Consider the following 12974-nt stretch of genomic DNA (forward strand, 5'->3'; position numbering starts at 1 on the left):
TTCTCCTGACACGTTTGAAGCGTTTCCTCCATCTAACTGAACATGCTGATTATTTCTTAAAGCCGGCTTGCCGTCCAGCTTCTGAACAGCCTGTGCTTGAGTCCGCGGGGGGGGCACATGCTAGGCGAGCGTGCTTGAGAATTCCTTTAAAACAACAACATCCTCATCCCACGGTCCTCCAAACGCGGGGTGATTCTCGGTACTGGTAATGCCCCCATCTAAGCGTGCCTCCCTGTGGTGTCCACCCTACATAAGCCTTACACTAGGACCATGAGACCAGCATGTTTTCTGGCACAGTCACTCCAGCTGAGACTCACCATGCCAACCACCCCCACCCCCACTCCCACCCCCACTCCCACCCACAGCCCCACCCACAGCCTCAGCACTGCTTAGTCTGGTAAGCAATTTACAAGCATATGGAAGTGACCATTATTACTCCAACAAGAGTTAAGGGATAGTTTTTTTTTTTTGGGGGAGGGGGGGGGGGGGATATAAGCAGAATAAGTCAAATTTTAGTTGTGGGTGGTGCCCACACTGAATGGGGTTTGATGGTCATCTCCAGCCATCTCCAGCCCTCTCGGTGTAGGTGGCCTTTGCTGCGTTCCACCTTCTGAGTAAACAGCTGTCAAAGTTCCTAAACAAGCAGAGTGAAACACATTTCGGCAAATGAAGCAGGAGTAGCTCACAGACAGTGTGCTTCAAGGGGTCAGCAGGCCATTTCTGGGGCTGGGGCCGGTCCACAGGCTGTGGCCATGCTCAGTCTGCAATGCTCACCACGGATCACTCACTCGCTGCTCGACAAGTACAGATCCACTGCAAGAAATTCTCAGTGTTAACATTCAGACGATACGTGTTGTTAAAGGCTGATATTGGAGGAAATCCCCATCGGTAACTGTAGCAGTGTCAGAAATGTCTGTCGGTGTTTAAATCAACGCATACAGACAAAAATCTGTAAGAGAATTCTGCACTTTAAAATGTGAATGGGAACAGGCTTTGTGGGGAGGGCTTTGGGCCTGGTGTGCCTTAGTTTTCATCCAGAACACGTTTTCCTTTCACTTCCGATTATTCTTTTCATTCCCAGGAAGTGCGCTCTGGATGCTACGGTCTCCCAGAGGGCTGCCGTCCGACCTCAGTCAGACTCCTGTCCTGTCGCTGTAGAAAGGCGTGACGTGGAACATGTAGCAGTGCGTGCAGACGCGTACAGGCTTCATCTGACCGTAGCGAGGGAGGGGGGCCGAGTGGGAGGAGCAGCGGGAGCAGAAGATCTGAAATCATGGAGGGGGGGGCAGGGAGAAGCAGAGAAGAGCAGGATGAAAGGGAGGAAGAAAATAAATGAGGAGCCAAAGGAAAACACTGAGATTCTGTATTGCTGAGGGAAAATCAGGCAGGTTTGCTGTGTCTGACTGTGTGTTTGTTACTTTTCTGCAGCTCCTGGTGTGGGGTGTGTGTGTCTGTGTTTGTGTGTGATGCATATACAGTAAAATCCCGTTATAGGGGACTTATTACTATAGGGGAATTTCGGTTATAACGGACAAACAATTTGGTCCCCAGGGCCGCTTTTAGCTGTAGTTTTGTTCGGCTATAACGGACATGCAGGCTCCGCTTACAAGGCGCGTGGTGTGCCGGTGATATCCAGCGCAGATACGTAGTCGGGATTATTAATAGTCACGCATCTGGTCAGGTAAAGTTGGATTAATACATGTACAATATAATAATCTATACCACAAGTGTGTCTGCTGGGGTGTGGCATGAGTAAATGGTGTCCTGTAGTTGTGTTCTGGGCATACAGCAACTCTGGATGTAACGGACTTCGGATATAACGGACTGTTTTGCCAGGTCCCTTGAAGTCTGTTATAACGGGATTTTATTGCATTACATTGTGGGGAACAAATATATTTCATTATGGGAACCATTTTTTCAGTCCCCACAAGAAGAAACACAGATTTATAAAAATCTGTGACTACAACCAAAGGACTTATGATTAAGGTTAGGGCTGGGTTAGGGTTAGACTTGTCACTGCTAGAATCTTCCCATAGAAAGGAATGGACAGTCCCCACAAAGATATGAATGCAAATGGGTGTGTGTGTGTGTGTGTGTGCATGTGTGTGTGTGTGTGTGCGTGTGTGTGTGTGTGCATGTTACCTTTCCGCAGCTCCTGCAGTGGTGTATGTGTGTGTGTGTGCACGTTACCGTTCTGCAGCTCCTGCAGTGGTGTGTGCGGTATATGTGTGTGTGTGCATGTTACCTTTCCGCAGCTCCTGCAGTGGTGCTTCCTGCGGATCACTGTGAAGGGAGCTTTGCAGGTGGTGCAGTAGCTGCAGGCTTCGTCTGGGACCCAGTCTGGTAGATCTGCATGGCCGGAGAAACTGATTGCTGATACCTTATATACATCACACAAGAACTTCAGCTTTTCTAACAGAAAGCACTACAAATTAATAAAACATTATCTATGCCTTACTGTTTATCTCTTATCTATTATTCATTTATACATTTGTAAGAGACATGTTATAATCAATAAACCACGCGGTACCCCTCTCTATACCGTAATCTGTTGTATGTGTGCTGTGCCCCTCTCTATACCGTAATCTGTTGTATGTCTGCTGTGCCCCTCTCTATACCGTAATCTGTTGTATGTCTGCTGTGCCCCTCTCTATACCGTAATCTGTTGTATGTCTGCTGTGCCCCTCTCTATACCGTAATCTGTTGTATGTGTGCTGTGCCACTCTCTATACCGTAATCTGTTGTATGTGTGCTGTGCCCCTCTCTATACCGTAATCTGTTGTATGTGTGCTGTGCCCCTCTCTATACCGTAATCTGTTGTATGTGTGCTGTGCCCCTCTCTATACCGTAATCTGTTGTATGTGTGCTGTGCCCCTCTCTATACCGTAATCTGTTGTATGTGTGCTGTGCCCCTCTCTATACCGTAATCTGTTGTATGTGTGCTGTGTCCATACTGGCCACATGGTGGCTCTGGCTCACTACTCCCCACTCTCAGCAATTGACAAGTGAATGAGTTCATCTCATTGGTTGAAGCGGTTGCTAGGTAGTTCTCATGAGACCCATAAGACCCATAGGAGATGTTTATGATTTAATCTATGCATCTGTTACTATTAGTTCTTATTTAAAATGCATATAATTACATTACTGGCCACTAACAGCACTGTTTTAATTAATTAATTTTGTTTTGAGCAAGTTACTAAGTTTTGGAGTTGCATTCCCCGAATCCTATTTTTCCCATTGGATATCTGTATTTTACGGCATGATATAAAGAATGCATTTGTCACAATGTTGCTTGACTGACTGTGTTCACAATTTCTATCTCCCATATTAGATGTGGCCCTCAGACGAATGAATGCACCATGAAGATGTAGGAGCATCTTGCCGAGAGGGTTACAGAGATGGAGATTACGGACAGCATTCTCACCCTCAAACTGACCCTCTCGAGCCTTGGCCGCCAGCTCGGCAGAGGAAACGGTCTCTTGACACAAGGCACAATCGTCCAGAACGGCACTGCGTAGACCGGGAGCTAGGGCACAGATAGACAGTGGGCTGAAGAAGCTTCAGATGATCATTGTTTCAATGGCTACAAAACCAGTCACTTGCATTTTGAAGAACAATAAAAGGTAGGAGTAGACCTTTGATCATGATTATATCATCAACCAACAACAGCAAGAAGAGTGATTCCGAGCTAAACCTGCGTCTGAAGGCCAGCACCCAGCAACTGTGTCCCAGTGCTCAGTCTGCAGATGGTACCTTTCTTTGATTTGTCCTTGTCCTCCAGCTCCGGCTTCGTTGCCATGACTTCAAACAGCGTCTTCAAGATGCTCCGCAGGTCGCTGGCATAGTTGCTTTGCAGCTGGTCGGCGACACCTGGGTTGGGCGAAAGTCAGATGTGAGCTGGATGCAGGCCATGTGTCCTGCTGCAGACTCGCACACTGACGCCGCTGCATCCTGGCAGCCGACAGCCTGTCCGGCGGAAAGCAGAGTCACTGCAGACTAATAAATAGGTCTCTATGACAAGAAATGCCAATACACTGTCAGTACCTTTAGCTATTCAACTTTTTGTTTTTGTGAAAACCACCAAGATGATGTCAGTGAGTATATAAAATGAAATAAGTGTGATACAAAGAAATGAGGAGTCATCAGGTGGCTCAGTGGGTTGCTTCACACCACCATGGTCTGTGTGTGAAATTTGCACATCCTCCTGTAGTTTAAAGACATGCAATTAACATGCATCTCCAAATTCCAATTGACAGACTGCAAATGCCAACCCTAACACTAATCATAACCTAAATGTCACTTAGCTGTAACCCTACGGCCAAACCAAACCGTAAGAAAAACCCAACAGCCTAATATAAAAGCCAACCCTAACTCCAGCCACAATGCTAATGCTAGTCTAAACCCCAAAGCCAACCCTAACTCCAGCCACAATGCTAACGCTAGCACTAGTATAAACCCCAAAGCCAACCCTAACTCTAACCACAATGCTAACGCTAGCACTAGTATAAACCCCAAAGCCAACCCTAACTCTAACCACAATGCTAACGCTAGCACTAGTCTAAACCCCAATGGAAGCCATAACTCTGCCCGTTAACCTATTGCCATCCCTGTTGCCCTAGCTTTAACCCATTATTAGGTAATGCGGTTATTGAATGAAACACCTTTGTCTTCCACCCATATAAATGATTTTACACATAGGCAGTGGCTTATTCTATATTATTATCTATATATTAATGAGAATAAATTCAAATGCAGGAAAACTGCTGAGGTTATTGCAAAATACCCAGAGCGATACTTCATTCAGAGATTATAAGTGACACGGTTTGGCACAATATTACAGAAAAATGTAACAAATACAGAAAATGCATCTGAAATTCAAAGCTGAAGCTTTACATTAGAAGCAGATTTGTTAGCTGGTCTAGGATTTTTATTCTGCAGTTGGCTGGCGTTTACATCCGAGTCACCTAACAGGAAATGGTTATACGTCGGTAACGGGGGCAGCAGGATTTAACGGAACTCCATGTAATAAGAGGAGCACCTGAGATGCAGACAAAGAGGCGATGAATAAGGTCACTGCTGCTATGGAAACGGGAACGGATCCGGTCCCGGGCAGCCATCTTGGCAGCCTGCAAGGCCAGCTGGATCTCGTGGTCCTCCAAGTCCTCGGACGCAGCAGAGTTTGGGGTCAGGCTCCTGAGTGAGCTGAAAGTGACAGAGCAAAAATATGGTGGGCTTGTGGTCTGTGTGGGTCTCACACTCAGCCACAGGGGGGAGGGGGGCACTTTTACACCATTCTCACGTTTGTATTCACACCATAAAAGGTAATCAGACTACTTTCTTCATATCTCCCAATGACCTCCGTGCAATTAATACCAGCATTATGACTTTATGTCTTTACAGGGGAATATAGGTACATAGTTGTTGTAATCTACCATGTAAGATTACTCGATTAGCCCACCTCTACAGAAAAAAGCTAATAGATGTAGAAAATGCATTACTCAGCAATCACAGTGTTGCTAAATGTTTCTCTGTATTGGTGCTGAATTACACCACTTATGCCAGGTTACACATAGAAACTGACCCAGCTGAACTAAGAACATAAGGGCAAAGGGTGGTTCAGTCAGACAAACAATGGCTTTGAAAGAACCATATAGAACACAAGATGGTAAAATGCACATAACAATCAGCAATATATTTCAAGATACAATAACGGAAGGTTATAAACTGTATTCTCCAACCCTATACTGTAAATGTTATAGGAGATTCAGTGCTGTTATACTGGCAAAGGGAGGTTGTACAAAGTAATGCTGGGGTGCCAATAATTGTGGCACATGTGTTTTTGTAAAAAAATATTTCTTTCTGCTGCAGCAAAAGGTGGATTTTTTTCTAACCCCTTTTTTTTTTTACAAATCTTTACAAGGGGAGCCAGTAATTCTGGAGGCGGTTGTATATCGGGTTTAAATGCATATGTGTGGACAGATGACCAATCACATCACTCCGTCAACAGCATCCCATTCCCACATTCATGGATGGGGGTGGCAACATCCCACTATGGCCTCCGAAGCTGTGGATAATTACTGCAGCAAGACACTAAAAATGCAAGGATCTCTTGGCTAAAAGCACAACACACTTTATGGCTCTGAAGGGCCAGGTTTGTATTGCTGCTATTGCTGTATTGCTGCTAGATAAAAAAAAACACCTCAAACGAAATACAACTCGCCTCTCTTTCAGACAGTGACAAAGCACAAGGCCCTGGTGTATCTTCCTGATGTTAATGACGTGACCTTCAGCATCCCAAAGCGCGGACATGGAGTCACAGTGAAAATCTGGTTTGCTTGCTATGCGTTTGACTTTAAGCAACATAACCGTCAGTCCCATACACACCTGAAACTGCTGTATACTGAACAGACCGCACACTATCGAGCCACAATAAAACATTTATATATATATTTTTTTTACCTGATGCAGCTTACAAGCTATTGTGCATGTCAGCTTTTCTGCTTGTCTCTGCAAATCCTGTGCTCAGTTGTCTGTAAATTCAACCTCCGTATAAAATAGTGTGTCTTAACTCCAGCGGTGACTGTAGACGAGCCAATCCCTTATTTCCAGCACAAACGTTTGCAAAAAAGTGACAATCATTTTTCAAGATGATACACGCTTCCTGCATCATCTCTCCCCATTTAGTATCCTGCAATTCTGCTGAACGTAAAGGAAACACCATTCTATATGTTTCTGGTGCTGAGGGAGTCCCAGCAATGTAATTCAGTCCCCAAAAGGAAATGTAGTGTCCCACAGTGTCAGTTTTAAATGCATGTCACATCACATGTCAGTCAACTTAAGAAAGCTTCTAATATGGGATAAAATCTAGGCAGACAGTCAGCTTCCGAAGCTGAAAACAGCACCAGGGAAAACAACATTTTCAGGCACTCAAATACATGACGTATAAATGTATTGCATTATGTACATCATGCAATGAGACTTTACTGGGTGTTAGCAGTCTCATCAACAAGGAAGAAATGTGTACTTGAAGAGCTGTCGCTTTCTCAAACTGTGAAAAGACCACAGTACATACTGAAGTCAAAGGAAGATGGGATTATTAGTCTGTAATGTAGACAGAGGGAAACACATTTCTCCTGCATTCGTGTCATTTCATCTTTACAGGGACTGATAATAATTATTACAAGAACTGCTTGACCTATAAAAGATTTTAATATGCGTAACTCAAATTTGACCTGCAGGATAATTGAAGTAACTGTTGCAGAATGAAATTAGATTCTACCATGCAGAAGCACAAACTTAACAATGCAGTAAAATGCATCGAAAGGCACTGGCTCTACCCTGTGTTCAAAAAGACTCCCAGACCGCTCTTGGTAGGAGAGTGTCTCCTGCAGCTCTCTGCATTATTTAACCATCAACACTTTATCTGTTACGGGGGAATCTCACTGAAGGTGGAGACGGAGAAGGTGGACAGGGCTGGCATGTTTCAGCACCGCCGCAAAGGGACAGCGACACAGGAGGTCGTCCTGCTGGAGCTTCTGACATGCGTGCACTTGGACATTGTGCCATTTTTGAGATAGGCTTCCTGTTCCTTGAGGGGGTGAAATGAAATGTACTCCATAATCTGCGCTGCAGCGTGTCCCTGAAAGATTCAATGGTGTTTAGATCTGGTGACTGGGGAGACCAAGGGAGGCATTTGAGTTTAAGCTGGTTTTCATGAAACCACCACTGTGAATATCCATCCATCCATCCATCCATCCATCCATCCATCCATCCATCCATCCATCCATCCATGTGATGGATGGACCTGCAGATTCCGGCACTGAGTCTTTAGCCTCTTTGGGTCTCCGATAGAGCCTCATGTCATGTTGAGAAATCATATTCTGAAGTGCTTGCTGTCAGACCTCTTTTATATCTGACACATGTACTGTGAATTGGCATTCAAACTAATAGGACTCAGCTTTGTAAATGTGGTTTAATTTCTGTGAAGTTTTTTCCATGTTTTTCTTTGTACAGACAAAGCTGAATATCCTTATGACTACCATTATTTCTCTCATTAGAAAACTTCACTTATTACAAGGCCACCCTTTGTGTCAGCTATGCAATCTCCCATTTTAATTGTATTTTTCTAATATTTCAGCAACACTTTACATGAGGGGGCACAAGTAGCTTAGTAATACTGAAATAGAAATCATGAACAACTGGAACTGCGTGACATACATAAAGAGTTATGACTGATTAATGATGAACGAACATGGGATGAGCACATAACTAACAGTTAGTTTCTGGTTAATTAACACATTAAGTAAGAGTATACTACTGCATTATTTGTGCCCCCTCCAGTGAAGTGTTACCAATATTCGTAATACAGACACTCCTCTATTTATGAACTTTCAACTTACAAACTTTCAGACATACGAACGAAGAGGACTGTCGGTCCAAATTGTGTTCACTGGGCTCCTGTTTCCTGTCCGCAACATCGTTTTTTTTCTGTGTGCCAATTCCGCCTAGTATGACTTCTGGCTGCTACTCCCGCCGCGCAGCAGCGTAGCGTGCGTACTCCCAGCATTCAGCATAGTTCATTGTACGTTCATAAACCCTTAAAACGATGTTGAATAATGACTTACGGACATTTCAAGTTACGAACAGGCTTTCAGAACGCATCTCGTTCGTATTTTGAATGTGTAATGTTAGATTCTACAATTAAGGGGTGACATATTCTGGCTAATCTATAGCGTCAGGCAACTTTGCAAACGCTGATTGCAGTAAGACCAGGAAGCCGATTCCAGGTTCCCACATCCCTACCCTGCAGTAACACTGCCGTAGATCATATCACACAAAGGACTCCGTCCCTCTAAGGCGGTCGCCTGCTAACATTACCATCTCCCAACATGCTTAAGGGCAGAAGGGCTGACCCACAGCTGAAGTGAGTTTTCATGACCAATGTCACGTTTCCTGGGGGAGGCGCCCATGGTAGAGCATAATGGTCATACTTCAGTCCCCACTCAGGGCAGAGTGTGTCTGATCGTAGGCCCCCGCGGTACAGATACAGGGGGCAGAAGCAGCATCATTAGCTGGTGCAGTCAGGAGTTATTTCACAGGGCATGGGGCGGCAGGCCGCCATGAGGTCTCCCCCGCGCCTGGGAATGCGGTTACCTGTGTGCATACGCGCTGGCCAGGCTGCACGTGGTGACGGACGCACTTTCCCCGTCGCTGCTGCACAGCGAGCTCGGCTGGGAGCCTTCGGAGCTGCAGGACAAATTTAAGGGAGGTACAGGAGCAGTGAAGGCCAGAAGATACGCTGCCAGCCAGCCAGCAATGCGCACAAAGGACACCAAACAGCTTCTGCTGTTCATTCATCTGGAGAACAATTCATAATATGCTGCAACCACAGTAACAGACTCAAGGCAAACCAAGGAGAACCCTAATTAAAATCATTAAAAACTATAATGCATTAAGTTCATTTCTCTACAGCAAGTTCTCGGGTCAGTGTGGGTCAGAAGGGAGTGAAGCTCATCGATTGCGTGTGAGATGCTGGAATTTACCACGGAAGTGAAAACAAGGTGCAGGTGTCTTAAGATGCACAAAGAATTTCCCTGCAATGCTGCTGGTGGCAACACAGAGACACGGCCGATGGAAAAATTAGCAGGTTAAAATAAACGCGTTTGGGGACACGCAGGAGTCCAGGAGTGAATGTGGCCAAGGACTCCAGGAGGCACCTGGGGGGGAAGTGCAGTCTGGAGAAGTGAGCTCATGCCTCTCGAGAACAGGATGGCCCAAACTGTCCTGTAGTCTCCTCTCACCACGTAGGGGCCAAGCCATCACCCTACCATAGTTAACTGGAAACTGAATTGTATAAAAACTAAATAATTATTTTAAAAGTAAAAACTAATAAAATCACACTGAAAAACTAACTAAAACTAAACTGCATTTCAAATAAAAATTGAACATAATATAGAAATAAACAGTAAATTGAAAGAATCTGAAGTAAAATAACACTGATTAGAATTGTCCTGTTTATAATTAAGTACAGTGATATCCCAGAATGCCCTGAGAATGCACAGAACAACAAAGGAGTCCCCCAGCAGCTACCTGACACAGGGTCACACCCTTGCTTACCTGGACCGGGCTCTTGTGCTAGTCCTGCCCTCCACCTCCACCGTGGGTCTTCCAGGCCCCGCCCTCTCAGCCCCCACCCTTCCAGGCCCCGCCTTCCCCATCTCCACTCTTCTCTCCTGCCTTTGCCTCTCAGTTCTCTTTGGGTAGCTGGGGCTTCCCCCGTGTAAGTCAGGTACCGCTGGCCCAGCGGCCGAATTCAGGCACTTCTCACAGGAGCCCGGGGGGCCCAGGCCCTCCGTACACAGGGGGGCACTGCGGGATGAGCAGCCTGGGCTACCGCCCTTCCCGGGAAGATCCTTGCTGGGTGCCAGGCAGCCGGAGGCATGCACTACGGGGCTGGGGGGCACGTGGCGCCCCTTATCGAGGCCGGGCTCGCCGGGGTCCTCGCAGCTGCCGCAGCACACGCAGGAGTTGAGCAGGCAGTGCGTGGTCACCAGGCCTCCCAGCTTGTTGTGAGCTGCCAAGCCGGGGCAGTGCTCCCCGTCCAGTGCCAGCAGCTTGTCAGCAGCCTCCTCGCCAGCCTGCCCGGCCAGCCCGGGGCAACGGGGGTTGAAGATGACCGTGGAGGACAGCTTCATGCCCCCGGTGCGGTGGGCGATCAGCTCCGCAGTCTCGGCATCATCCGTGCTCGCGTCCCAGCTCCCGACGTAGGTGGGGGGGTCCGTGCTCCCGGATGCACAGGGTTTGCGGGCAGGGCCCCGGGAGCTGCTAGCGCACTGGAGGGCCTCCACCACACGCTCTTTTGACCAGCCGTTCTGCAGGGAAGCAGGCGGGGGCCCAGTCCGTGGCACTCGGGGGTCGCCCCCACAGGAGGCACGGCACGACTGCTCCGCCCCCGCCAGCGCCTCCCCCGCCCCGTCCAGGTCATCCATGAAGAACACACGTCCATCCTCGTCCTGATCGGGGCCCGCTGACCCCATCCTCCAACCAGAACCGGGCCCTCGGCATGGTGAGCTCTCGGCGCTGGAGTTTGGGACGGCCCTGCTGGAGTGAGCGGGGGAGGGTGTCTGGCTGGGGGGTGACAGCAGGGTGGACATCTCATCACCCACGCGATGCACCATCATGTTGAGCTCCTGCAGCTCCTGCTCATCATACTGCATGGAGCAGGCCAGGTCCCCGTCCAGGTCGTCTCCCAGGACCAGCGTCAGCCAGTCATCGTCGTCTTCCTCAGCCCCTTGTGGGCACGGCCCCCCCGCCTTCTCTTTGTCCTGAGGCTGCGGGGGCTCTCCGGAGGCTCTGGGGGGGGTGTCGGAGGGCAAAATGGCAGCGGGGCTGGGGGGGACGACTCCCTCTTCCTGGGAGACGCAGAGACTTCGCTCCAAGGTCTGAAGCTCCTCCTCAGTCAGGGTCTGCAGGAGGTCCCTGTGGGAAAAACCATCACATAGCCGCTCATGGGGGGGGTTCTGTGGGAAGTCCCTTTAACCCTGCCTTTTCACCCAAAAACACACACATGCAACTTAGCATCTTTTTGGGGCAGGGGGAACTCAGGGTAAACTCCATGATGCCACAGAGAGTACATGCTAGCTCCACACACACAGAGCCAGGGTAGAGACCTGAACCTAGGGCCCAGAGCTGCAAGGGAACAGTGCAACACTGCAACCACTGCACTACCTTGCAACCCCCAGTGGAATCTCACGAAGCCCATTTCTGCACTGCAAAGAGGAGGTCTTATTTATTAAGGGAGATTAAAAGGGGCATTGACGGCTCGGACATGCTGAAAGGATTCGGATGGGTACCTGGAGAGCCCATCTGTTAAATAGCCGTGTGGCAGAATAGTTGAATCCTATCATTTTTATAAAATGCAGAAAAACGAAACAATGGAAGAAACATTGTTTTCAATTCAAAGTGAAGTTGTACTAGTTTGCTAAACATCAGTGGTGTTTGGGGAATGTAAGTTATGCAGCAGCGTAACGCCATACGAATGACAGGCATCTTTGACAGCTGGTTCATGAACATGAAGATACCAAGAATGCTGGGGGATTTCGCAGGAAGAACGGTTCCTTCTTAGAGTGCCAAGAACACTGGTATTAAAAGGGGAGGCAGAGAGAGCAAACCCCAGTCGTACCGGATCTTTCTCAACAGGGAGCGGAAGGGCTGGAAGAGCTCGGACATGTCCTCGGGCTTGCGGCTCAGGTCGATGGGTCCCTCAGAGTACACCACCAGGCCACTGGAACGGAGAGGGACGTCGGGTTTACCACACCACGAGAGCCAAGAGAGTCGCCATGTATTCAGGTCGGGAAAACAAAGCCGTTTCCTTGAGACAGAAACACTCACCAGACGATTGCCAGTCTGGGGATGGTGAACATGAGGGCGGGTTCGTAGTCGTCGATCATATCCTGCGTGAGGTAGCCCTGCTTCAGCGCCCTACAAAGCCATCAAAGGATGAGCGATGATCACAAAAGCTGCCATTACGCCGAGGATCCGCTTTGTGAGGGTTTGAGAACATAAAAACTATAAACAAAAAGAACCTAAACCACCGTACTGACAACAAACTGCAACATTTCTCTTACACCTGGAAAAAATGGTAAGGATACTGGAACATTCGGAGAGTGGGAGCAGGGTTATTTAACTACAGAGAGCCTCCAGTCCCTTGTAATAGCCTGGCTAACATTAACTGCGTCATCGAGAGCATCTTCACACCAGTCAGCCGGTCAGGGTCAGGTTCAGTAAGTGTAACAAAACCTTAACCAGGGGGGTGAGCTCACCTCTCCACTGTCTCACAGAAGAGCACGATCACCTCCTGCTGGACGTAGTACTCCTTGGGGGACTTCACAGGCACCATGGCCGACACGTAGCTGGGGGAGGCGAAACAAAGACCCACTCAAGTGATCAGAAAGTGCACAGGACTATTTCTGGGA

At 47.9% G+C, this 12974-nt stretch overlaps 1 protein-coding gene across 5 annotated transcripts in view; it reads right to left on the reverse strand.

Moving 5' to 3' along the window:
• Positions 1-479: 479 nt before the first annotated feature.
• Positions 480-12974, reverse strand: part of LOC125705347 (lateral signaling target protein 2 homolog) — a 54051-nt gene continuing 41556 nt past the window's right edge. For 2 of the 5 annotated variants that reach the window (XM_048971872.1, XM_048971876.1), the window contains 10 exons: positions 12822-12911; positions 12391-12480; positions 12182-12283; positions 10117-11478; positions 9154-9246; positions 5039-5202; positions 3754-3870; positions 3425-3526; positions 2143-2349; positions 480-1265 (listed from right to left, as the gene is read on the reverse strand). In XM_048971872.1, coding sequence (XP_048827829.1) covers positions 1099-1265; positions 2143-2349; positions 3425-3526; positions 3754-3870; positions 5039-5202; positions 9154-9246; positions 10117-11478; positions 12182-12283; positions 12391-12480; positions 12822-12911 — 2494 coding nt within the window. In that variant the 3' untranslated portion in view covers positions 480-1098. The remainder of the gene's footprint in view (positions 1266-2142; positions 2350-3424; positions 3527-3753; positions 3871-5038; positions 5203-9153; positions 9247-10116; positions 11479-12181; positions 12284-12390; positions 12481-12821; positions 12912-12974) is intronic. The other 3 variants (XM_048971873.1, XM_048971875.1, XM_048971874.1) reach the window with 3 other exon arrangements.

This window comes from Brienomyrus brachyistius, chromosome 12 (assembly GCF_023856365.1).
Source record: "Brienomyrus brachyistius isolate T26 chromosome 12, BBRACH_0.4, whole genome shotgun sequence".
Lineage (NCBI taxonomy): Eukaryota > Metazoa > Chordata > Actinopteri > Osteoglossiformes > Mormyridae > Brienomyrus > Brienomyrus brachyistius.